Source organism: Spea bombifrons, chromosome 12 (genome assembly GCF_027358695.1).
Source record: "Spea bombifrons isolate aSpeBom1 chromosome 12, aSpeBom1.2.pri, whole genome shotgun sequence".
Taxonomy (NCBI): domain Eukaryota; kingdom Metazoa; phylum Chordata; class Amphibia; order Anura; family Pelobatidae; genus Spea; species Spea bombifrons.
Genome location: NC_071098.1, coordinates 1,689,041 through 1,713,282, shown reverse-complemented (window position 1 = coordinate 1,713,282; position 24,242 = coordinate 1,689,041). Strand labels below are relative to the sequence as shown.

General features: G+C 45.1%; 1 protein-coding gene across 1 annotated transcript; it reads right to left on the bottom strand.

Annotated features, from left to right (window-relative positions):
• Positions 1 to 295: 295 nt before the first annotated feature.
• Positions 296 to 23,098, bottom strand: ADAMTS15 (ADAM metallopeptidase with thrombospondin type 1 motif 15). The gene is made up of 8 exons (XM_053452603.1): positions 22,133 to 23,098; positions 10,324 to 10,456; positions 7,939 to 8,106; positions 6,381 to 6,664; positions 4,480 to 4,657; positions 4,077 to 4,252; positions 3,222 to 3,397; positions 296 to 1,859 (listed from the first exon to the last, which is right to left on the bottom strand). The coding sequence occupies exons 1-8, from the start codon at positions 23,096 to 23,098 to the stop codon at positions 1,127 to 1,129; spliced, it is 2,814 nt and encodes a 937-aa protein (XP_053308578.1). The 3' UTR covers positions 296 to 1,126.
• Between the last annotated feature and the right edge of the window lie 1,144 nt (positions 23,099 to 24,242).

Here is a 24,242-nt window from a genome sequence, read left to right as displayed (position 1 = left end):
AGAGCCATCCGTGTGTTCATTGTGTATTACTATCGTTAAAGCCCCTCCGCTCTCTCCAACATCCCATTTACGAGATATATAGAGGTAGATTGATAAGGAGGTTTGTTTGTTTGTTTCCATAGTAGCCATATGGACTTTGTGATAACCAATACAGTCTTTCTCCCATCCTACACAAAATAATGTTTGGCTGATCCTTTGATTCTACCTCCTGCTCCCATGTGCCTATATCTCTCTTCGTAGAGTATCTTGTGCATTTGTACAGTGTGGTCCGGTGAAAGCCGCGGTCTCAATGAGGATGGATGAGATGCCCTCATCTGGTACGGCTGCTTTTGAGATTACTGCTCTAGTTCCTCAGCCAGAGAGATTTACCCTGGCAGTTACCTATGGACAACCCTATGGAAGTGTAAACGTGTTTCTTGTGACTTATAGACTCCTTTTATAGACTGTGATACTTTGTATCTGTACATTGCCCCCCCCCTCTGATATCATACATCTATCTTAATCTTTGGGTCCATGTCTCTGTTTATGCACCAAATCTGCATCTTTTTCCCCCTCTATGGGGTAAGAGGGTTTTCAACGACAGCTGGGACTTGGTGGATAAAGAGCAGCATGTTTACACATGACTAATGTATAAATATAAGACCGGATCACCAACGTATTCCTGAGATAATCTAGTAGATCCAATGTGCCTGGAACCAATAAGAAAAGTAGAACAGCTCCCTGGGCTAGGTAACGCAAACGTATCAGACTTCTTCTCAGATCCCCGAGTAGTAATCCTAAACACTTTAGACTTTCAATACATTGCTCTGAAAATTATACATAATGTGGGATGCCCCAGAATTCAAAAATAAAGAGAAACAAACCAACATCACCTCTTACAAAACACACTGATAAAAAGTGCAAAGCATTGGCTTGGTCTTCACCCAACGTGTATCCTTCTGCCTTTGGGTTCGGGATGTAAAAATGTGTTTCTTTGGTCACAGTACATGGATTCCTTCAAATTTTGGCACTTTTCTGAAATACGCATCTTCAGTGCTGGAATCTGGCTCCTGAACCCTTCTAGAACCTTCTCCTAGATTTCTAGAATTCCAAAGTGTTGAATGTCCCTTGACTCGGTTCTCAAAAGTCAGCAAGGCCGAAGGGTGCAGAAGTCCAGTTCCTGCGGCTTTCGTTTCAAGTGACAGTGCTCTCGGGGTAGAGTTACCCCTCCGCCTGCGCTGCACCTCAGCTGCCGTCTTTTAAAACCTCGGCCACAGCTTTTGGAGCAGGGAGTCCATTCTCCAGCCTCCCATGTAGGACACGGGTCACCACAGGTCCTCGTGTCTGATGGACGGAGAGCCGCTTGGCAGTCAGTTGCAGGTTGTTCCCAAGGGTCACGGCACCCGACAGATCTGGTCTGTTTCCCGTTTCCGCAGCTCACTGAGCATGGACCCCAGTTACCAGATGTCCATTGAGACTGGGGCTTAGGTCTTGGAGCTGGGGGAGCCAGACCCGCAAGACTATTGCTTATCGACTGTCCAACTTTCTTTTCCCTGGGTACATAGAAGGAATACCTCAATCTTGGAGGGGTCATTTTACCCACACAAAGAACCTCTATGATGAGCGGTTCTTGAATGACGTTGATAGCTTGAAGAGCTTCCACCGCAGTTCCCGTACCGCTGTATTTCAACAGACTCCCCTTGACAGGAATATCTCGCTCCACAGCTGATACAATGTAATTCCCGTTCAACAGATAGCGGCCTTGGCTATTCCTTATTGCAAGGTAGTTGTCATCATTAATCAGGCCTTTATAGCCGCGCTGTCGGACATCTAGATTACTGGCGCCAGTTGGAACCGTCACGACGAAGTTATAACCATGTCTGCAAAGAGAAGAACAGCTATGTGTCAGGAAACATCTGGGAAAGACGTTCTACTATAGTTAATAGAATTTGTAAAATGAACGTATGGAATGTGCAGATGGCATCACTGGCAACGCACAAGAGGGTCTTTAACTTGTAATTCATTTCACCTTAAGTTCAATTTAACTTTCCCTCTGACCATCATGAGATCCCAAAGCTCCATTGAAACCCGACTCAAGTGGAAGACGCCACCAACACGGTTTAAGGGGGTTTCCCTGAGTGCCAACTCCCCATTGGTGATGCCAAAAGTATCTAAAGAATCACCATAAAGAATACTAAGTAATACCCTGATTACACCTATAGCATTCATTTTTATTTAATTAACTCTTTAAGTTGCTGGAAATACTCGCCTATGTCCCACCTAAAGCTCTTTATCCCGAAGTAAATAAATAACGTAGTTTGATTGGTAGTTGAGTATGCCTATCGGCACCTGCCTGGTGAAAAAGGGACTTTGGTGAAGTTTGGGGACATATGTGCGTCTCACAGCAGTTACATCTGGGCAAACCTGGGACACAAAGTAGCAATCACTTGGAATAGAGCTTTGTTACATATCAGTCACATCTTCTAAACCTTCTGCTTCATTTGTTTTTTTGGGTTCTTTTGAGGTTCTTCATGTTTTTATATTACGGAAAAAGTTCCGGTTGCCAAAAAAATAAAGGTTTATTAAAGTTTGTGCTTGTTTAGCTTAAACACGTGTCTCGAAAAAAAAAGAATATATATATCAAGAATTATTTTGGAACGCTTACAAGCACATAAGGAAAAAAATTCTTGGCAGCGAGAAGAGATTGGAAAATGTTTTAGGTTCATATGAAGTGATTTATTTCCACACCAGAATTTCTGTATCATCTTATAGCAGCTCTGAAGAAAAACAAAAACTACTTCCCAACCATCTAAATAAAAGGAAAAAGATCCGATAAGGAGAGGGGGTTGGGGTAGAAAGTCAAACCACCCTCCAGTTCAGCCGCCACTGAAAGACCTGAATACTAATGACATGGCGTGGGGCACATAGGTGGTTAACGTTATGGAGGAACGTCGGGCTTGCCCCTTGGACATTGGTCTTCCGGATAACTGTTCTGTGTCCTATGGGGCCAACGTGATAGGTCATTTCATCATCATTCTTTGGAAACATTAATTGAAATTACAACCCAATAAACATCTGTATTTTCATTGGAATAATATGCCTTCTGCGATTGGCCTTGGAGTCCAGCAATCAATCCTTTTCAATTAACGTGTGACAAAACTCCAGCCTTAATTCATGGAGTATCAAGAGGTCAGCTCCACAAAGGCATGTGGAGAAGAGGGAATGAGCTGGTGGATACTCACATGGGTTTGGTGAAGAGGCCGGAGACCTTCTTGCAGCTCTTGTTGTCCCCTCCGCACACCCGGCATTTATCAAACTTTTTTTTGGAGCCGAGTTTCCCGTCGCAGCCGGCTTTAATGCACTTCCCCTGGACACACACGGACGTGGAGTCCGGGGAGCACGGGGTCCCATCCACCACCTGGACAGAAGGAGAGCACCTCGATTAATGTACTGCTCTATAGAATCCCCACAGACCAGGTGATACTTTGTCTCAGAGCTTCGGGAGTTCCAGCTTATTCTCTAAATGTTTTAAGTATCGTTTACACGGGATGATTGGGGAGCTTTTGCCATATTTTAAGTGAATAATACTTGCATCCTACAAGCTGACAACGCCAGCGAAAGTAAAACTCTCCTATTGTAAGAATAAAGCCGCTCGTATTATTGCTCTGTCCCCGTGCCAGACATTGTTTGGGATCGGTTCCCTGTCCTCTGACGTCCATCGATACCTCATCCTAGCACTGCTGGGAAGCCGCTGCTTCAAAAACGGTTATGTAACAGAGAAAAGCACTTTAAATCACTTAACTCCACCTAATAAAATCACTAAGTCCCCGTAAAAAAATAGGATAAATTATTATTTTTTGTTACTTAATATTTGTAATAACTTTCCCCCCTATTTTCTGTGTTGCACTACAATTTTGTTGCGCCCAGCTCTCGTAGGGTTTAATAATTCCCCTTGCGATGACCTCACATGTGACCTTTAATATATATAATTATATACAGTATATAGATATAGATATATAGATATATATGAATTGGGTCCTCAATTGTCACAAGCTGTGCCGCACCATAGGCTGCTCGTACTCATTCCGCACACTCACCTTCGGAGCGAGCACATAGAAGTACCCTGTGCCATTGGCTCGGCAGATAAGCTTGCACTTATCCCTCGGAGAAACGCCTGAATATTTAGGGACCCAGCCCACTGTCGCAGTTAGACGATTTGTACTGTGGTTAAAGCCATTGAAAGCTTCACATTGCTCCTCGCGGAAACTTTTCCCTGTTGAGAAGGACAAGAAAGAGATGTTGGCCAAGAGTAGAGAAACCAGTACTTTATTTACCCTGGGTATATAGAGATTTGCCCTGGGGTCTCATTTCTATAGGACATGGAAGAGAGTCCAGAGGAGTGATGGAGTTCATTGGGTAGACCAGCGAGACCAAACGGCTCTTATCTTCCATCATATTCCGTATTTGTCTACATTTTCGATGTGATACAAAGTTACTCACCGGTATCAGGGCAGGCATCCAGCGAACACGACCGGTACTTCACTCGCACTCCTTCGCAGTACGTGCCACCATGGGAGGGCTCCGGGTCATTGCACTCCCGTTTGGCTAGTTGGACGCCTCCACCACAGGTCCGCGAGCACTGGCCGTAGGGGCTCCATTTTCCCCAGTTCCCATCCACCTGGTTTAAAAAATACGAATTGAGGTGAGGGTTCCGTTTCCAGTATTTCCCATAAAATTGAAAAATATGTTATTTCCTCAGAAACGTATCATGGGGAATATATAAAAATATTTATAAAAGTGACTATTTTATGATCACATATCGTCATGAGACAGCAGAGACTATTATTATAATTTACAAAGTATGAAGCATTATGGATTTGACAAAAAATAAAGCGATGCTGTAGGTTATGATGGTGAATGGCGGGGAATGATAGAGAGATGAGTGGTGGAGAAAGATCTCGCTGGGACTACGACGTGACGGCCGGCTGTCAGACTCTATCAGGCACGGGAATGGGTAGCAGATGGTGGGGTTCAGGGCTCAGTTAAGGGGGATGTCTAAAGGAATGAAAGAATGGCTAGAATAAAGAGAACACAAAGTAACACATAAAGTAGCAATAAGGATTAACGACCAAACGCAGCCCATGGATTTTACAAGTTCTGCTTCCCAACATAATGCACGATGTTCAGTTTAAAATGTATTTCAATGGCTAGTAAATCAATAGAACAAGAAAGCCAGCGGTTGAAGTTAAAGATGAAGGAGATCCCAACTGCGTAGCTCCCCTATAATTCAAAGTAACGGCTCTCCAAAGAAATGCGAACAGATGTAAAACCCCAGTCAGAACCTTTTCTTATCAAACGTTCCAAAATTGAGCAATGAGATTCTAAGAAAGATCTCCACCATTATCCGAAACCATATATTTCTTCTAACATATAGTATGAGGACATTGGTGAAGAGATTAGCTGCACCCAATCAATCACTTTCCCTATGAAATAATAGTAAATAAGCAAAAAAAAAGTGCCCCGAGACAAAATATTATTTCTTAAAGATCTGTCAGTTGACATTTTTCAGCCTGCTTTCCCTGGAGCCAATTACGCCCAACGGACACTGATAAATAATCCATTATATCTGGCTTTTTCTAGCAACTATAAAACATTGCAAATATTTAAAAACTGGGAAGAGTTGGCCAGCTTTGTACATGGCTTCTCCATTTTGGCTTTATTTTTGTTGAATAAATCATGACATGGTGTTATATGTCATGTAGTTGTTCATCTGAGGATGCATTTACCGTGTTTTTATATATATATGCACTATGACCTATGATTCTTTTAATTATTTTGAATTAGGTTATGAGATTTTGTGTTCGTATCTCTCTCTTTCCTGTAGAGCTGCATGGCTTTGAAAATTGTTGCTTTCCTCGTTTATCACGGAAGAGAGTTTAGATCTGGCAAAGAGTAACACGTTGTAACCGCAGCGATCGCGGCGTGCGTCATACGGGGCTGTCGCCGTTATGGTTTCAATTTGACCGACTGCTGCACGGCTCCAACATATGAAATAAATGGTTGGATTAATCAAACACATGAAGGGAGTTATGTAAATCTGAAATCCCCCCGAGCTACAATGTATCAACCTGCCTCGCTTTTCATTGTGATACGAGGGGTTTCGGTGGAAATGTTTAACCCTTTAATTCCAGAATATACATTTAAGGTCTATTCCATCATTGGGCACAAAATAGGTCATCCATCAGTAGGCCACCAAAATGATGGCAGATCTATCCGTTTCGTTACCTTGTCATCCAATAAATCCTATCGGACTTCTTCACACCGCTGCAGAGTGACCCCGATAATATATAGCAGGTCAAATCTACCCCCCTTCCCCCGATCGCCCTCAAATGACTTATTACCTTGTAGCGATTGGGGTTATGTTTTTCCACACAAACTCCGTTCAGGCAAAACCTTCCGTCTCCGCAGCTTGTGCCATCTGCCCATGGGAAGTGGCGGGTCTGGCACACAAACTGCCCCCGTGCTCGGCCCGTGCACCACAGCTTGGTGCAGTACTGCATGTACGGGCACGGCTTGGAGCCCAGGCCAAACGCCAGCTCGCATTGCCGGCTCAGAGGGTATCGGGCACCGGGAAGCTCTTCGGGCAAGGAGATCGGCTTCGCTGGTTCATCCAGAAGACATTCGCCTGCACAAAGCAACATGCGCCATCAGCATCTGGTTACATATTCCAAACATTTACCGCAGCACCGGAGCTCCATCTCATATAAGGGATTAGAATATATACGTGAAATAATGTACTAAATCTGACATTTGGAACGAATGACTTCTAAGGGTTCGGATTAATGAAGCGAATTCCCAAATTAAAATCACCCAACGTTTGGCTATATATCTCACAAAGCCCGTAACGGGTCAAATTAAAGTGAATTTTGTCTTTTTCCCCCCCATTAACCTCCCACCGTGCTTCGACATAAACTCTATCGGTGTTAATGACGTCCCGCTGATAACGCATCGGCCGTCGCTCACTATCTGCGTTCCGCAATTATCTCCAAACACTGCTGGTTTTCAGAGAATCTCCAAATCCCCCCCGTTTATCGGCACCGAGTCCCCGCGCTGAGCCAGATTTCATGCTAAGTTTACAAACGCGACCGGAAGCCAAGTATAAACTGTATAAAGAGGCGTCAGAGCGAGCCAGGGATCGGGCGAAACCCTTCAGCTGTGGAAATCATTAGGGACCGGGGCCATCTGTCAGAACACCCCACCCGCATCCTGCAGGGACCCCAGCCCCGCAGCTGTCGGTATACCCCTGGGTGCAAAACAGATTTCCTACAACCCAGAGTACGCCGAGATACGTTATCCGGACGGAATACTCAAGAATCCCGCTGGGAGAGGTCTGGACTCTGTCGTTCTCAACGCGTGACTTGGAAGGAGAGATGAGGATATGGCCATCTCACTCCTCCATGGCACAGATCTTACCCCTGGGTGCCTCTGACGGAGCCGGGGGGGGTTAGTTGGATACCTGGATAATTTTAATGGCACTTGGTAGAATTTGTTGCCGGCGAAAACGTTGCTATTATGTTACTTGTGCGGAACAGTCTGTTTCTTGTGATACTTGGCTAGGAAAAAATGTTCATAAAAATACTTTGTAACCTTTGGATGCTCGCTAACTGCACAGAGGATTTTCACATCCTAAACGAGAGGTCCGCGGGGGCCAGTGACGGTCTCAGGGGCCCGTAAAGTAGGAAACCACCGTGATCTCTCTTTTGGAATTCTAAGGCATGAGCAAAGAGAAACATATCCTCCTTCTCTTCAACCTCCAAACCCCAAGCCCCCGACGAGACGTTATATACCAGCGGCGAGAGTCTTTCCGTACGTGGACGGCGAGGAGAGCCGACCATATGATTCTAAGAGAGAATATTATGACATATCTCGCCATGAATGAGGGTCTGGCCCCCCGCTCACCGTGTCCGCTGTCCAGGAAGTCCGTGATGATGGCGGAGCTGCACAAAGACCACGGGTGGGCACGGTCGATTTGTATAAGCGTTGGTGACATCATGTGGTTGTCCTTCAGCTTCCCGAATATCTCCTCGCAGGCCTTCACGTTGTCGTGCGGCATGTTGAAAACATGACCTTAGAGGAGAAGACAACGGAAAAGTTAAAGGAGGGCTCCTCAAATGTCTGCAGCAGTTACAAAAACATTATTTGTCACGTTGGGAATTGGACAAGCTGAATTATCGAGTAATTTTGATTTATTCCTTGAATCCCCCCCGGTCCCCGCTGAAATCAGGCAAACATGTGTAACGCATTTGACGGGGGAGGGGAAGGGACATATTTGCGCTAATCTCGAAGAAGCCATTAGGAATGTCAGTGCTGAAGTCTCTGACATGCCCCATGTGTCATCAATTACATCACAAATCAAAGATGACATCGTTTTAACAGACTGGCTCTTCCATCATAACGGCGCAGCATCTTAGAACCGCGTAGAAATATAACAATTCTTCTTTGGAAAAACAGCTGTTGAAAAGTTTGGGTTTTTATTACAAAAATTCATGATATTTGATGATGATGAAAGATATCGTAACTTCCTGATCTCGAGTTGTTAAGTTGCTGATGGTTGCTGATTGCTTCAGGCAGCCATAGGAAGGATGGGAGAGGAGAAGGGAGGGGAATGCTGGCTCTGCCACAGGCTGCCTCCATCCTTGGCGTCCACGTGGAGAACTTTTAAATGAATTATCTCCAAATAGTTGGAATACATATATACTGTATATATATATATTTTTTTTTTTATATATATATATATATACACACCATGTATAACCCTTTTCTTTGTAAAATTGTACAACTTTAAGCAATATTCCCCGATTTACGAGCAACTCTAAACATAGGAAAACATTTCATACGAGTCGAGATTTATGATTATGTTGAAATTTACGACCGAGCTGCAATTTCCAGCTCCAACAATCTAACGGCAGAGGAAGCGAGTCTGACCTCGTCGTAACCGCGCCGCTCGTCGGGGCAGAAAGCAAATATTTGGCTTGCGAGGGGCAGCTTTGCGAACACGCGGGGGGAACGGCTCGGCGACTTCTGGAGCCCAGCCAGAATATTGCTTGCCATGGCCAACAGCAGGCAGAAATATGGCTAAAATATTAATCACGGGGGGGGTACAATCTATGCTCATGTATGGGGCCCAAACAAGCAAAGGGCCCCGCTGATCCTAGGACCGCTCATGGGGTCTCTGCAGCCCACTACTCTGGGGGCCCCATTGCAAGTATGGGGTGGTGCAACGGGAGAGGGTCCAGGGGCCCTATCCTTAGGCTTGTATGATGGCCCCAATTATTTGCACCTCATAAGCAGGAAGCATATGTACAAAATGTAACAAAAAAGCTATAATTCTGAGACAAATGGGAATTCTGGGTGTCCTGCCTCCTGAGCAGAAAACATAATTTTTCTCCAAATAAATAAAAAAAATGACAAATCTGCTCCAGCATATGGCTTGGTGGATGTTACCGCCAGTAAACGTTTGAGTTTTTTGTAATAAAATAACATTTTGCGGTATTCCCAAATATTTATGTAAACATTCCTCCTCCGTATTGTTGACGTCTCATTATTTGACAGCTGTCTGGGCGAAACAATCTAACCCCCCTGGCTTTTTGAGCATTTTATAAGCAGGAAGTTGCTACAGGTCATGACAGGAAGTGAAGAGTGCAAAGGAAAATGGCTGCCCCCAGCTGTCTGAAAAACAGCAAACAGTATTTCAAATGTTTTACGATCTGTCAGGACATTAAAGCTGAAACAAATCTGCGAATGATTCAGTTACTCGAGGAAGGGATGGATGAGATTTCGAAAGTATCTGGGACTCTACATTTTCTGCAGTGAATTGGGCTTTTCTGAAATATAATGATATTTTTCGATGTTCTCTCAGCTGCGCTGTTGTTACCGCTTAGGGCCACATGACCCGTGGCTAAGTTCACTCATTTTAGGAGGTAGAGCACTTAACGTCTAATCCCAGCTTTGTTTGGGAGGCAAACTGGGCTAATTCTGGACTCTGAACGGCGGCCAAACCGTCCGACTCCGACCACAAAGAATCAGGACGAGCAAAAAAAGCAAACAAGTAATTTAACCATTTTGAGAATCCTTTCCATTTTCCTTCCTTTTTTTGTGCTTTCCTTTAATTTAACATTTTTGTTTAGTGCCACATTTTAGGTTTTTATGTTTTATACTGTATGGTAACACCATGACAGTTGGATGGATTCTATCGTGTCTGGCGTGTTTGGCGTGTTTAGCGTGTTTAGCGTGTCTAGCGTGTCTGGCGTGTTTAGCGTGTCTAGCGCGTGACACGACACTCACCGAGCTCATGCGCCGTGGTGAAGGCAGAAGGAAGCCCATCATCTTCTATCACCGAGCAGCTGCGTCGAGGATCACACATCGTACCCACGTCCGCCATTCCAAGCGTGTCACACGTGGAGGCGCCGCACAGATCCTGCGTGAAGCAGAGTAACAGATCAGTATACGAAACATATGAATCTAACCAAAAAAACATAATAAACAGAAAAGTCTTAAACGTGGGGCAAGACGTAAGAACATCCCATTGGTTACTATGGCAACTGCTTCACTTTCCACCAGACTTGTTCTGTTCATGCAGCTCCCTAATGTCTCACCCTTTCAAAATATATTAAAAAGACATGTAAGTAACAAATATGCCCTAAAGGCCCCAAAATCACAAACAATGAGAAATTGGAAATGCACAATTTTGACATTCGTCAGTATTATAGCACATAAACTATTTGAAAGAGGCTCTGCGTCTCCCCGGCGATCGTTTCCACGGAGGCTTCAGATTTCATTTTACTGCAGATGTTCCCGATCACTTCTAGAAGATTTTCTGCTCGAGTTCAACGTTCTTCATATTTGGCAAATTTACCGTTTTCTGTTTAGAAACGGATGACCCTTAAAATGCTTTTATCTTACATACTCCATAAATACCAAAATGGTCTAAAATAACCCCAGAGTAAATGGAGTAACTCTACACAAAACTAGAACTAAAGGACTAAGACGACCCGATACATTAGGGAGAGGTCTCGGCTCGCAGGCTTACAATCTAAAGAACATTGTTTTCTGCATTCCACCATAACCTTACTCCGCCACCTGCCCAAATCACCGCTTGCTGACTGTTACCCTCTTCTACAGCTTGACCCCTCCAGCAGTGATCGGCCTTTAGCCCCCTCCATCTTTACAAACGTCCTCCTTTCGACCTTCCTGACCCACCTTGTAGCATTTTAACTGCCCCCTCCCCAAATACAGCACATTCTTCTCTGTACAAGCAAGTTGTGACCCCCCCCCTATAAACAGGACAGGGCTGGATGATCCTGCACCCTGTATTAAGTCAATTGCCCTCCATAACAAACTACTTAACACTTTGTATGCCAGAGAAATAAGCAAATCATTCAAGGGGTTAAAATGTTACCATAATATAAAAAACCTAGACCCTGCCGGCAGATCGGCCCCGTCCGGCCCCCGTCTAGTCGCCCGTTTCTCCTGCTGTAAAGACTCAAACCTTAATCAGTCGTTGGTCTCGTCTTAGATTCAGGAGCCGGATGTCTATCCCATGCAAGCTTAATACCCTCACTGTATTACCCTCTACCACCTCTGCTGGGAGGCTGTTCACCGTATATAGCACCCTCTTGGAAATTTTGAGCTTTTTTGCTGCCCACCTTCCCTAAGTAAATTGAAATTATTCAGAAATGTTAGTTGGGAAAACTTTGATCCCACGAGGATTGTCGTTATTTCATTGCTGCCTTATTGAGCCGGTGATTACGCGGCGACCGCCTGCTCGCAGGTATCCGGGGCCTGAAAGGAATCCGACGTTTAATCCGATAGAATCAGCTCTAATGAATCCACTTCCATTAAGTGTTTCTGGATTTGCTCTCTGAACCCGGAGATTCGGGAGAAACTCCATACAAGGCAGCGCGCAGCGCATGCCCGGCGTCCTCCACGCCTCCGATCACTGATTGTAACGTGTAAACGAGGCACAATATTTTGGCAGAGAAAGTGAACGCCGACATTAAGAACATCTCTGAAAAGATACAAAGTATCAGCATGCAGGAGTAAAGCAGGGAGGCGTGGGAGGGGTGTGGGAGGGGTATGGGTGGGGCAGTGGAGGGGTATGGGTGGGGCAGGGGGGGCAGATAAACCAGGGCATCTTTACTATAATGTAAAGGGTTAAAATAATTGGAAGGAAATTGACTCAAACGCAGGGATTTGTCTACAGGTTCCCTATTTAGTGGCAGGAAGAGGGGATAGGAGAAAAGAGAGAGAGGAGATGGGTGAGAGACGGGGAGAGAAGAGAGAGACGGGGATGGGAGAGAGATTTAAATACATAAAGAGATTTAACAAAGGTCAGGAGAGAATTTATTTCAAAGGAGGAGAAAAGTTACAACAAGAGACCGGAATCTAACACTAGAGGATCAGAGGCCATTCCAGAGATGGAATGGAAGGAAGTTTTACTTTACTGAGAGGGTGGTAGATAAGTGGAGCAGCCTCCCAGCAGAAGTGGGAAGAAGAGACCAGCGACTGATTATGGTTTGAGTTTTTATTGAGGATAAATGGGCGACTAGATTGGGCAGATCTGCCGTCACACTCTAGGTTTCTGTGTTTTTTATCTGTCTCTACTATCGCATAATAATAAATGCCTTTTATTGGACTATTGGAGAAAAAGCTGTAGAATAACCTAACCTCAGGAGTTCCGTTTTCAGATGGAATTGGTCTTTAGAATGTGGCGCACCTGGCATTGTTCAGACAGGTCCTGTCGAGATATATGGTATATCCAAGGGCCCTCCTCATGTATATGCATAACAAGGCAGGTCCTTAGAGCCTCGGGGGGCCACATATGACATCATACCTTGTATCCTCCTCTCTTAACCCTTCCTGTACCCCTCTGCTTGCCTGATCTGTTCTCCTGTTCACTGGACTATTAATTTCTAGGTAAATGGTGAAAGGTTGATGCGTGGATGAGAAGCTCTTTTTGTAGCACAAATTGTGTGTAAAAAATATAAAATTCAATAAAATTACTAGAAAAATCAGAAACATGAATAATGCCATAAATTAAGCAAATCCTCTAGATTGCAAGCTCTTGTGCAAAGTCAAATTGTTATGTTACATACTGCTTGTTATGTCCTGTCTACTCATTGTACAGCACTACTGAATATGATGGCGCTACATAAAACAATAAATGATAATTATAAATCCTGAAAAGTTTTTGGGACCAGAAGCCCTCATTTTGGGTCATAAATGGCTTGTTACGGGATCATGAAGGCTTTCGCGCTGCTGTGCTGAGTGACAAGCGGATAAATCCGGAACCTTCACTCTAAAGAACATAATTCACTATCGCCTTAAATGCCGTTTAGAGGTTCCGGCCTCCTATCCATCACTATTTAGCACTTTTAAGATTCCTAGAACTTGTGACATCATCATAATCATAATAATTCACAACCCAAGTGATGCGATGCGGCTGAAGGACAGATACAAAGGGGTTGATTTAACCTCATGAGAGCTGCCTCTCCAAAAACATTTACGGCAAAACTATTTGATACGCACCTTGGAATTCTGAAAATACCTTTTTTTCTTAACAAATTGCTTCTTTAAGGCTATATTTCACCCAGATTTATATGCAAGTTGTGGAATTTGCGTAAAAGTAGAACTTCTAAATCTTAAGCGCTGAAATGGGCCCCAAACCCGTGAATTTGGTTAATTTATTTCCAGAAAGGAATTTTCATCACTTATCGTTATTTCATGAGGAATCCGGGCCGCGCCGCTGGGATTTATTTCTGATAACGGGATTTCTGAAATCCTTTAATCTGTTTTGTGTCTCTTTTTTCTTTTTTCATCCGGCCGGCTTTGAAAGTTAAATGTTTTGGCAAAAAAAATAAAAAAACTGTGCAGCAGATGGAAGAAGCTGTTTTGCGAATTTAGAAAAAAAACAGGGAAGCCAAAACAATTTGAAAAATAGCTTAATTGGACTTTTTGTGCCTTTTTTGGATCAAAAGCAGGAAGGATCGGTAAAAGAGGGGAAAGCGATGGTCTTTTTCCAGCCTTTATTACTATTGTTACTTTGTTACTATTTGGCTTATGGCCGGACCGGCCGCTGGCCACGAGTCCCCGCGTTACTCTACTGTATCCAGCCGGTTGCCGAGCTCCGTAGTACCAGATCTGCTGCAGCGGCAGGACCTGTATGTGGCTCCATCAGCCACCAGCCCACCGGCCCACCGGCCCACGGGCTCTGGTTAATTATAATATAAGAACATACAGAAGCTTATAGAAGGTTTAATCGTACGCGGGGCGGAATGCTGCTGAGTTTATTAGCTGCGTAGAGCTGGTTTGGCAACTACCCCTTAGGGGGTAAAGAAGACTGATCTGAATATTTGGGGTAACGTGTTTCTCTATGGGATTTTGGGGCGACGCACGCGCATGTACGAGATATGCCCCTCGCGCTGTGACGTGCACCATGGGGGGAGGGGTCGCTTTTCCGGTGACCCTTGATTGACTGGGAGGGGGGATTAGTTTTTAAGTGAAAAATGCATCATCGTGACAGGGGTCTATGGGGCGGACAGGTAGAGACGCAGCTCCCTGACAGGGGCTGTCACTCACACGGCTGAGCCCTCGCCCTCCCCTCTCGGCCCCTCTGTCAGCGCTCTCCCCACACCTCCACCTCCACATTCAATCTGTGCAAAAGCTGTGGGCTGAGAAAGGGTTATTCTGTACTCCGCTAAACCCCAGAACACAAAATGACTCGCGTTATGAGTTAACCCTTTCGGAGCCAGCGGTTATGACTTGGTCTTGATTAATATATTTCTTTCTTTCTTCACCCCACAGTTACCTACAATAACGAGGTTCTGTCAGTTAATACCTCCAAGGGGAGAGCAAACCTGTCAGCTTGAAACATTATATATTTATTATTAGAAAGCAGCAAATTGGGTTTTTTACATTGTTTAGAAGTTTCTAAAATATTAACCCAATAAATTTCTGTTGGATTTACCTTTTCTTGCTTGGCAGGCAAGTTGCAATATTTTATTATTATTATTGTTATTATTGTTATTATTTATTATTATTCAATAGTATTATTTTTATAATAATAATAATTGTTACTATATTTTTAAACTCTAGAACCGTTTCAAACACATAGAGAGACATTATCCTCAACGGGTTAAAGAATGTTTTAGTTTGTAATAATATTACCAGTAACGCGAATCTCTGGACGCATCGCCCGTTAATAACCGATTCTCTCTTGAGTGCGAGTGCGAACATATTAAAGGGCCGGAGCACTCGCAGCGATAATCTGGGGGATTTACCGGTGTTTAGAGATGAGATTAGCAAATTCCTGCCAATCACGGCTGGTCTGGAGCGATAAGGAGAAGCGGGAGAAGAAAATACAGAGCGGAAAGACAGCTATGCGTGGGATAATATATGCTGAGCAAAAGGAAAGGACACGGATTGTGGGGATTGTAGTCCAATGGCAGCTGGAGGGACACAGTTTGTCCTGTTTGCCAGCGATACACGGGCTGTTGTCTGTCTAACTGAAGGAAAGGCTGGGGATTGTGGGAATTGTAGTCCAATGGCAGCTGGAGGGACACACTTTGTCCTGTTTGCCAGTGATACATGGGCTGTTGTCTGTAACAGTCTAACTGAAGGAAAGGCTGGGGATTGTGGGAATTGTAGTCGCGCGACAGCTGGAGGCACACAGTTTCTCAGCCATTACCGAACGCCCTGCTTGCCAGGGGGCCATGTGCTCTTGTCTGTAACAGTCTAACAATCAGACTTTGTTTCTTTTACTGATGACAGTAAGATGGCACGAGGCCCAACACCTGCGCAGGCACAGTGACCCAAAACACACAGAGCCGCCGGCACAGGCAGAATCTGCTTTCTTATTGCTTCTCTTGGTTATTTTACATTCGATCTGAAAAGAAAAGTCCACATTCCGTCAGAGAACGCTATGAATTAAGGGTATAAACGTCGCATGACTGGGGAAGCATTTTCCTTTGACATCATTCACATCCTGCTGTTCCTTACAGCTGCCTCCTGTTCAAAGTATTGCAGGAAGTGCTCAAAGGACCAGGCGCAACTGAAAACTGTGCCCCCCACATGCCTGCGCGGTTAAAGAACTCAAACACTTTATATATAATAATAATAATTCATGGCATTTTGGTTATGGTTGTAAGTGGCCTAAATGTATATACCATATTGTAGCCAAGGTTTGGCCGATGGTTAATGGCTAATTGCTTATTTCTCCAATAGGAAAGGACTTTAGAAGATGTATATATATGTACGGTAAATATATATATCGTAGAGCTACAAGTGGCTGATTATAACCTCTTCTGTTTTTTGTTCAACCAAACCCCTGGAGGAATTCATTCAAGTGCTTAAACAGCTCGGTCTTTAAACTCTTTAAATAGCCGATACGCTCAGAAAAGAAACCCAATCCTATGGAGTGCAAACCCTTCAGAAATCGGCCCCAAACAACAAAAAAAGACCTTTAAAGCCAAAGCGGAGGAGAAAAAAGAAAATCCTTTTCATTTTATTTTTTTAAAGAATCCCTAAAGAGAAAGAATTTAGCCGCGAAAGACCTCTCTTATCTGCCCATTGTCTCGGGGTCCGGGTTACAATAACCAGCAATGGTTCGGGGAAATGACCTCAAAATCCGATCAAAGAAGATTACCCCCCCGTGGGAATTCTCATAGAAAGTCAGCCACTCGTAACGCAAACATTGTATCAAGTGATGCCTTCCCATGCACACGGCAGGCTTCCTATAACAAATATGCGTTTTTGGAATAAAAGCATAAAAATGAAGAGTTTTTCCATAACATAAAAAAGGTAAAAAGCAGCTTTGAGGCGCGGCGGAGCTCCCCACGATGGGGATTCTGGCCCAGCGTGGGCTTCCGATGAAAGTGTGCGGCTACATAATACCCCAGTACCGGACACGTTACTCGAGGTCAATGCGAAACCCGTTTCTACTTCTATAAATATCCAATGCGGTGACAGTCAGGAGATGTTTCCTCGCTCCCCGCTGTCCAGACATGGCCCCGAAGGATCACGATTTACAGGGAAGCCGTAAGCCAGACTCTGATGCTGGCTCCGCTTTATTAGGGGCCGAGGTATCCCTGGAGGGTCCTGGCGATTTGTCTGTTACCCTACGGATGGTTTCATTAGTTATAGAAACAGGGGTTGGGTGGTGATGGGGGGCGAAGCGTAGATTAACGATGTCTATCCTAATAACGGGGTGAAGCGCATGCATGGACGCGCTACGTTCAGTAGGACCTTGTGTTGAAGGCCCGGGGTCCCTCCTGCGATTTGGGGGATTGGGGTGTTTAGAGGGCGTCCGAGGCTCCGACTCCCTGCCGTTCATTCTTCTGGGAATTCCCGGAATTTTTGGTCCCCCTGCAGCTATTTGAGGAAGTTTTTCATTCCCTCTCTGCTTTCCTCTCCAAAATTCCCAGAAGAACGATCGAAATCCTTAAACCTCCATACGAAAGGACTTTGAAGATAGAACGTTACGACAACGGAACCAACCGCCGATTCACAGAAACCGGATGTCTGTTACTCTGGGTGTATTTCCTACTCCTCTCGCCTGATTCCTGCACCAGTTAAGACATTAGGAGTTCATTAAAACATATCATGGGGAAATTATATGTTCTATCTCTAGATTGTAAGCTCCTTTGAGCCGGGCCCTCCCTGCCTGTTGTTTCTGTAAGTCACATTATTATGTTATATACAACTTGTTGTGTCCTGTCTACCCATTGTACAGCGCTACGGAATATGATGGCGCTATATAAAACAATAAATAATAATAGCACACATTGTACAGCGCCGCGGAATATGATGGCGCTACATAAAACAATAACTAATAGATAGGCTCTGTAACTAAAGTGTATCTTGTCATTTGTCCTTTTCAGCCTCAGGGATCGCTAGCGGGGTTGGAATTATGGCGGGATCCGAATATAAAACCATTATTTGGGTGGAATTAAAAAATGCTGACCTATCATAGCCTGCGAACCTAAAACTTTTAAGGAAAAAAAAGATCATTTGTCCATCCGTCAGAATTCAGACTATAGATAAAGTTACTGTTTTTTTAGGGGAAATCCCAAAAATAAAAATATATATTAGAAGTTACAAAATGCGAAGAACCAGAATATGGGTCAGTGTAGAGATTACGGTGTAGAGCGCAGGTTCGGTAAAACCCCTCGGACGGTCCAATAATCAGAGAGATTCACGTGCTGGCGCGTGAGCTTACACTCTAGAAGCGGATCGTATCCTCTGTTCATGAGAGAGAGAAATGATGACGTCGGCGTGGAGACAGAAGCCCCGGGGCGCAGGACAGCCATGTGTTACGCAACATTCACACGGAGAAAGAAATACCGAGAGAGAAGGGCAGCGAAGATCGGGGCTTCGCAATCAAACAGGCGGAAGAGTCCAGCACCTGCGCGAGATTTCTGCGAAATGACAGAGCGGGGTAATGAAAAGCGGCAGCAGATCTGGAAAGATTATTCTATAAATCCAGATGAGGAGCAGATGATACAGCGAGGCCGTCTCGGCTGCCCTTTTCCCCGCGTTTCTATAGGTCCAGGGATGCATAGAAAACGGTGCTTAGTGGAGCCGGCCCCACGCAGCGATGGCTGATAAAATGACTTCGAACTTTGATAAAGAACAGATGGAAGAGATAGGGCAGATATAGGGGCAGATATAGGGGAGGAGGGGTAAAAGGAAGTGATATAGGGGTAGAATGGAGGAAGGGTATAGGGGTAAGTACAGAAGGAAGCAAGTGAGAGATGGAGGTAGGGTATAAGAGGCAGGATCTGCGGGATGATGTGTATCGGGGTGGTGGAATGGTGGGAAGTAAAGCACTATTTTCCTAACGAGACTCAGATGGTTTTAATAAAATTATTAGATAAAAATAGAATTTATTCTGTTTCCCAAAAAACTCTAAAAAATCTATAAACTCCGAGGACCCAAAAACATTTGATTTATTTAAAGAGATTCTGGATAAGAATAAAACGTACCTCGTTAATCTCGCCGCGCTTGCCAAATGCGATGGCTTCCAATTCAATTATTTCCAGCTACATTTTTCCCAAGAATAAAAGGCGAGATTAAGGTTTTTTTTTAGGATTTGATATCTCGTGAAGCACTGAACCGAGCTTCGTAAAACGCTCAGGAGAGCATTGGCCCGGAAATTGGTGCAGAACATTCAAATTCTTTCATGTTCTGGGGGGTTTTTTTCCCCCACAACTAATAAAAAGTTAGGAATTTCGCCAAATTCCGCGTTTATCTAATAATATCTGATAATGTTCGGGATCCGATTCATGGACATTCTATAGAACCAGAAAAGAGTTGGGAGGGAGAGAGATGGGAAGGGAGGCAAGGATGGATAATGGAAAGGGAGGGGGCCGCGTGGACAAGGCCGAGGAGAAGGTTGAAGGAGAGGGGAGAGTGCGGCTCTGACATCACGGCTAACGTTTTTGGAAATGTTGCTGTGGAAATGATGTCATGAGCGAAAGTTTTATCCAACTCAAGAGGGAGAAGTGAAGGCAGTGACCTGGGGGGTCTGACGGGGGGTAATAGGGGAGAATGGAGAGCAGGTTAAGATTGTAAGGGAAGGTAGGACTGAGACGGGACAGCTGGCACCTGTTAGAGCGATAGGAGGGAGAAGGGACTGGGGTAAGATGAGGAGCGACAAAGAGGTAGATGATACAGGAGAGGAAAATCAGGTTGACAGCTTATGGGAGGACATGGAGCGTGCGAGAAGAGAGAAAAGGTAAATGGTAACACTGGTGGGGAAGACCTATGCTCGCTGATTGGATGGTGGATGAGTGGAACTTCCTTCCAGCAGAAGTGGTAGAGGGTAATACAGTGAGGGTATTAAACATGCATGGGATGGACATAGGGCTCCTGAATCTAAGAAGAGAGTAATGGTTTGAGCTCTTACAGCAGCTGGAAACATGGGACAGACATCTGCCGGCAGGTTCTGTGTTTAATGGAGTAGTGGGTAGGTGTCACCGAGGAAAGGGGGAGATGGTTTGGATAAGTGGGGTAGAGATGCTACGGGGGGTGATGGTCAGGGAGGCTGTACAGCGGAGTAAACCCAGGGCCTCGCTGCCACCCAACACGGTCACCAAATGTCTCAAATGTACGGCTATTAACCCCTGAGCTGCTGCCAACATACTTCCAGCCTACGTTACTGCAGATAAAAGAACATTGTGCCCCGACCGGGGCTAACGGTGACCCCCAGACAAAGCAGACCCCGGTGAGAAGATTCCGCGCGGCGCATGTTTGAAATATAAAGATCCTGAAACCCAAATCCTGACTTCTTATAATCTGCGGGGCTGAGAGAGATCTAACCATTCCCACGTCGCAGGACAAGTCCCATCATCCTCACCCAGCCTCTGGACAACAGGACTTCTAAAAGTCCCAATTTCCCCAGCGCTGCTGATACATATTTATAATCAGACAGCGTTCCGTATGTTTGTACAGCGCCGCCCTAACTGTTGGCGCTTTAGGAAGGATAAAACCTCCATGTGATTTATTCTGTAGAAGACTCACACGGGACGCAGGTCTCCGGATCACTTCTGTTTTTCTATCTCTCCTCACATTGTTATCATACAACAGATAGCGCCTGCGTCCAGACCCCCGCCGCCCCCCACCGGCCATAATAATATTCCTAGCGTCTCGCTGACAGTATACTCGCTCTGCGCGGAGCCGGCGCTGTCCCTTTAATCCTCTGACATTTCAACTTTCCCACCCCTTGGGGGAAAATGTCATTAAACTGAAAGTGTAACAAAAACCTTGTTAAATTTATGTTATTTTGGCCGTTTTAACCTCTAATCTCCCGGCTTCTTTTATTACTCTTTATAGCCCCCACATCCTTTAAAGCCACAGAGTCTCTCTATCCCCCCCCCTCTGCTACAATGTATCAAAGCAAAGCAACAAAAAACATTCTCTAGGAACCCAAAACATTCCAGGATAACAGAGAACAGATTGTTAACCATTTAAATGCCTGCCGGAAAGAATTATAGAACCTGCAGGCAGATCAGCCCCATCCGGCCCCCGTCGAGTCGCCCTTTCCTCCTGCTGTAAAGACTCAAACCTTAATCAGTCGTCTCGTCTTAGATTCAGGAGCCGTATGTCTATCACATGCATGTTTAATCCCCCCACTGTATTACCCTCTACCACTTCTGCTGGGAGGCTGTTCCACTTATCTACCACCCTCTCAGTAAAGTAACACTGCCTTCCATTCCATCGCATTCTCTGACCCTCTAGTACTAGATTCGGGTCTCTTGTTATAAGATTTCTCCTCCTTTGGAAATAAACTCTGTACTTTGTACTTTGTTAAACCCCTTTATGTCATTAAATGTCTCTCTCCCATCTCCTCAATACCTTCTCTCCCTGTCTCTCCCTTCTCTCCCCCAAGCCGAACATAACGAGATCCTTTAGTCTTTATCTGCACTTTATCCTGCCATCCGTTGCCCAGTTTGGTAGCCTCTTCTGAACTGCGCAAAGCATCTCTTGCTGGCATTTAAAGAGTTAGGACGGTTTCATTACTAATGTAGTAACAATGTGCAGAGTAATTGCAGAAAGCGTCCTCGGGGCGACATTATTCCCCCCCAGCACCTGCCCCGTCCTCCTATAATACGCTGCGTGTTCTGTGTATTCTCTTACATTTCTTTACATTCTGCACTTTGTAGATCGCCTGACGGCCGACGGCTCGCTAAGAAGACTTCTCAGGTCTCCTATTTCTACAAAACATTCGCTTTGGAACACAGATTGGATTAAGGTTATCTATGACTCGTAGGTGACGTAGACTGAGCTTTTACTGAGAGGGTGGTGGATAAGTGGAACAGCCTCCCAGCAGAGGCGGTAGAGGGTAATACAGCCAGGGTATTAAACATACATGGGATAGACATACGGCTCCTGAATCTAAGACGAGACCAACGACTGATTAAGGTTTGAGTCTTTACAGCAGGAGAAACGGGCGACTAGACGGGGGCCGGATGGGGCCGATCCGCCGGCGGGTTCTGGGTTTCTGTGGCATCCGTAATACATGCGCGTTCTTTCTCAGTTACTACCAGATAAATAAAGCACGCGATCAGTAGAACTCTGCCCGGCTCCGGCGGCTCACCTGCTTGGTGAAGAGGATGGCGGTGTCCCAGTACTCGGGGTGCTTGTCGCTCGCTTTGTTCCACTTTTTCTGCCAGCTGCAGAAGCTTCTCAGGGTCATGGCCGCATTGGTGGTCACCTTGGGCCCCTTCTCGTCGTCCGTGAGAAGCATGAACTTGACCACGGCGATGTTAATGGGGTTCCGGATACTGGGGTGTTTGTACAACTGAGCCGCCGTCGCCATCAAGGTGAGCAGGTAGTGCTGAAGGTCGTCCCCGTGGAACTTCAGCATGGTTTCGTCGGCCACTATCAGGGTCTCCACGTATCGGGTGACGGAGGCAAACCGCCGGGACCTGTGGCCCCCGCGTGCCCCGGTGCCGTTGGAGTGCCTCTTGCTGTGGTGGGAGCCTCTGTACCTCCGTAGAGCTTCCATGATGCCGTGGTTGGAACCGGAGCTCACGCCACACCTGGAGGTGGCGTCCTCTGAGCGGAAGCTGGCGTGCCTGCGCTGCAGAAGGTGCGGCCCCTGGTGGCCGCCTCGCACCTGCTGCCCCGTGTAGTTCTTTAAAGGACTGAGCAGATATTCCACCCCTTGGTAGCCAAAAGCTCCCTTGAGTCCTCCACAAAGACTCAGCGCCACGAACGAGTCCCGGTCGGAGTTGACCTCCCCGGAGTAGAAGCAGTGTCTCAAACCGGCCGACGGCTTGGGGAGGGAGCCCGGAAAATGCATGGAAAAAGCCGGGGCAATAAACTCCGAGTCGGGGCTAAGATTCAGGTAAAAATCCTCGTTGAAAGCCGTGATTTGGAAAACGACCCCCAAATCTTTCGCGTCGCCGGGACCCCTTCGGAAATAGCGTCTGCCATTTACATCTGGATCGAGCCTTCTGGGGGTGACCACGACCCCCTCCGAAGATGAAGCCGGACGAGGACATAGAAGCAGCAGCAGATCCAGAGCAAGGAGAGCGGTGACAGCCAGCCGAGTGCGCATGGTGAGTGTGACTCAGCCGCACGTCAGCCAGAGACTCCAAAATAATATACGGAATGTTTTTTATATATAATATAAAGCGAGAGAAAAAAAAATAAAAAATAACTTGAAATCATAAATACCTCAAAAAAAAATTTGGAACAAAAAGAAAATGTTTTTTTATTTTTTTTTAAAAAATAGATATTTATATCTTCTGGATTTTAGGTGTTAAAGTATTTTTTAGAATACAGATAAGAGCAGGGAGAGGAAGCGCTGAGGGGTTTGGAGTCGGGAAAGTAAACATGCCGGGGATTGTGCCGGGGATCTGGAGAAATAAAGCCGGTTCTATTGTTCCACTAATGCCGGGTTTTGCAGCCGGTAATCCAGATGTTGCCGTAGAGCCGGGTTCCGTGCCGTTTCCTACCTGTCAGCTCACAGGCAGCACCCGGCGGCTCCGAGGCTTTATATACATTTCTGCCGGTTTTTTTTTTACTGGGAGGTGCTGGGAAGGGTTATTGGTTTTGCCTCCGCTGCTCATTATCACACTCGCAGACTCCCTCGCTCTCAGTGCTGGTCGGCTTTAAAGACGCAGCCTGCCTTCGCCCAGGAACATTTGCATCTGGTGGAAACAGCTGGTTTTTTTGGCGTAGCACAGACTTTTTTTCTCATTTTTTTCTTGTTTTTTTTCTTGTTTTTTTTTTCTCTTGGTTTTTTTTTATTATTCCTACACAAAGTTTGCAAACTTCTAGATTTTAAAGGCAATTCACTTCTTTTTCCTCCCCTTTGCAGTAGATGACTCTGCTGATAAATATTTCTTATTTCTCAGAATTCTTTATAACCCTTTGTACTTCCCAACCTGCAGTAAGGGGCAAATTTCTTCTAAATACTTTGTAATGTCAGCATGTGTTCTCTGAACATTGTTTTTTCTATGATTTTTTAAGAGAAAAATCTGTTTTGTTGTGAATCTCTGAAAAGGAGAGTTTTTTTTTTTTTTTTTTTAAATTTACCTATTGATGAAAAAGAACAGGTATTAAAATATCCCATAGCTCTGAGAGTTTTTACCTTCATTGATTGGAGACTAAACCACAGAGAGTAACATGTTTAGTGTTTTAGATGTAATGTTAGGGAGTTATACTTCACTGAGAAGGTAGTAGATAAGTGGAACAGC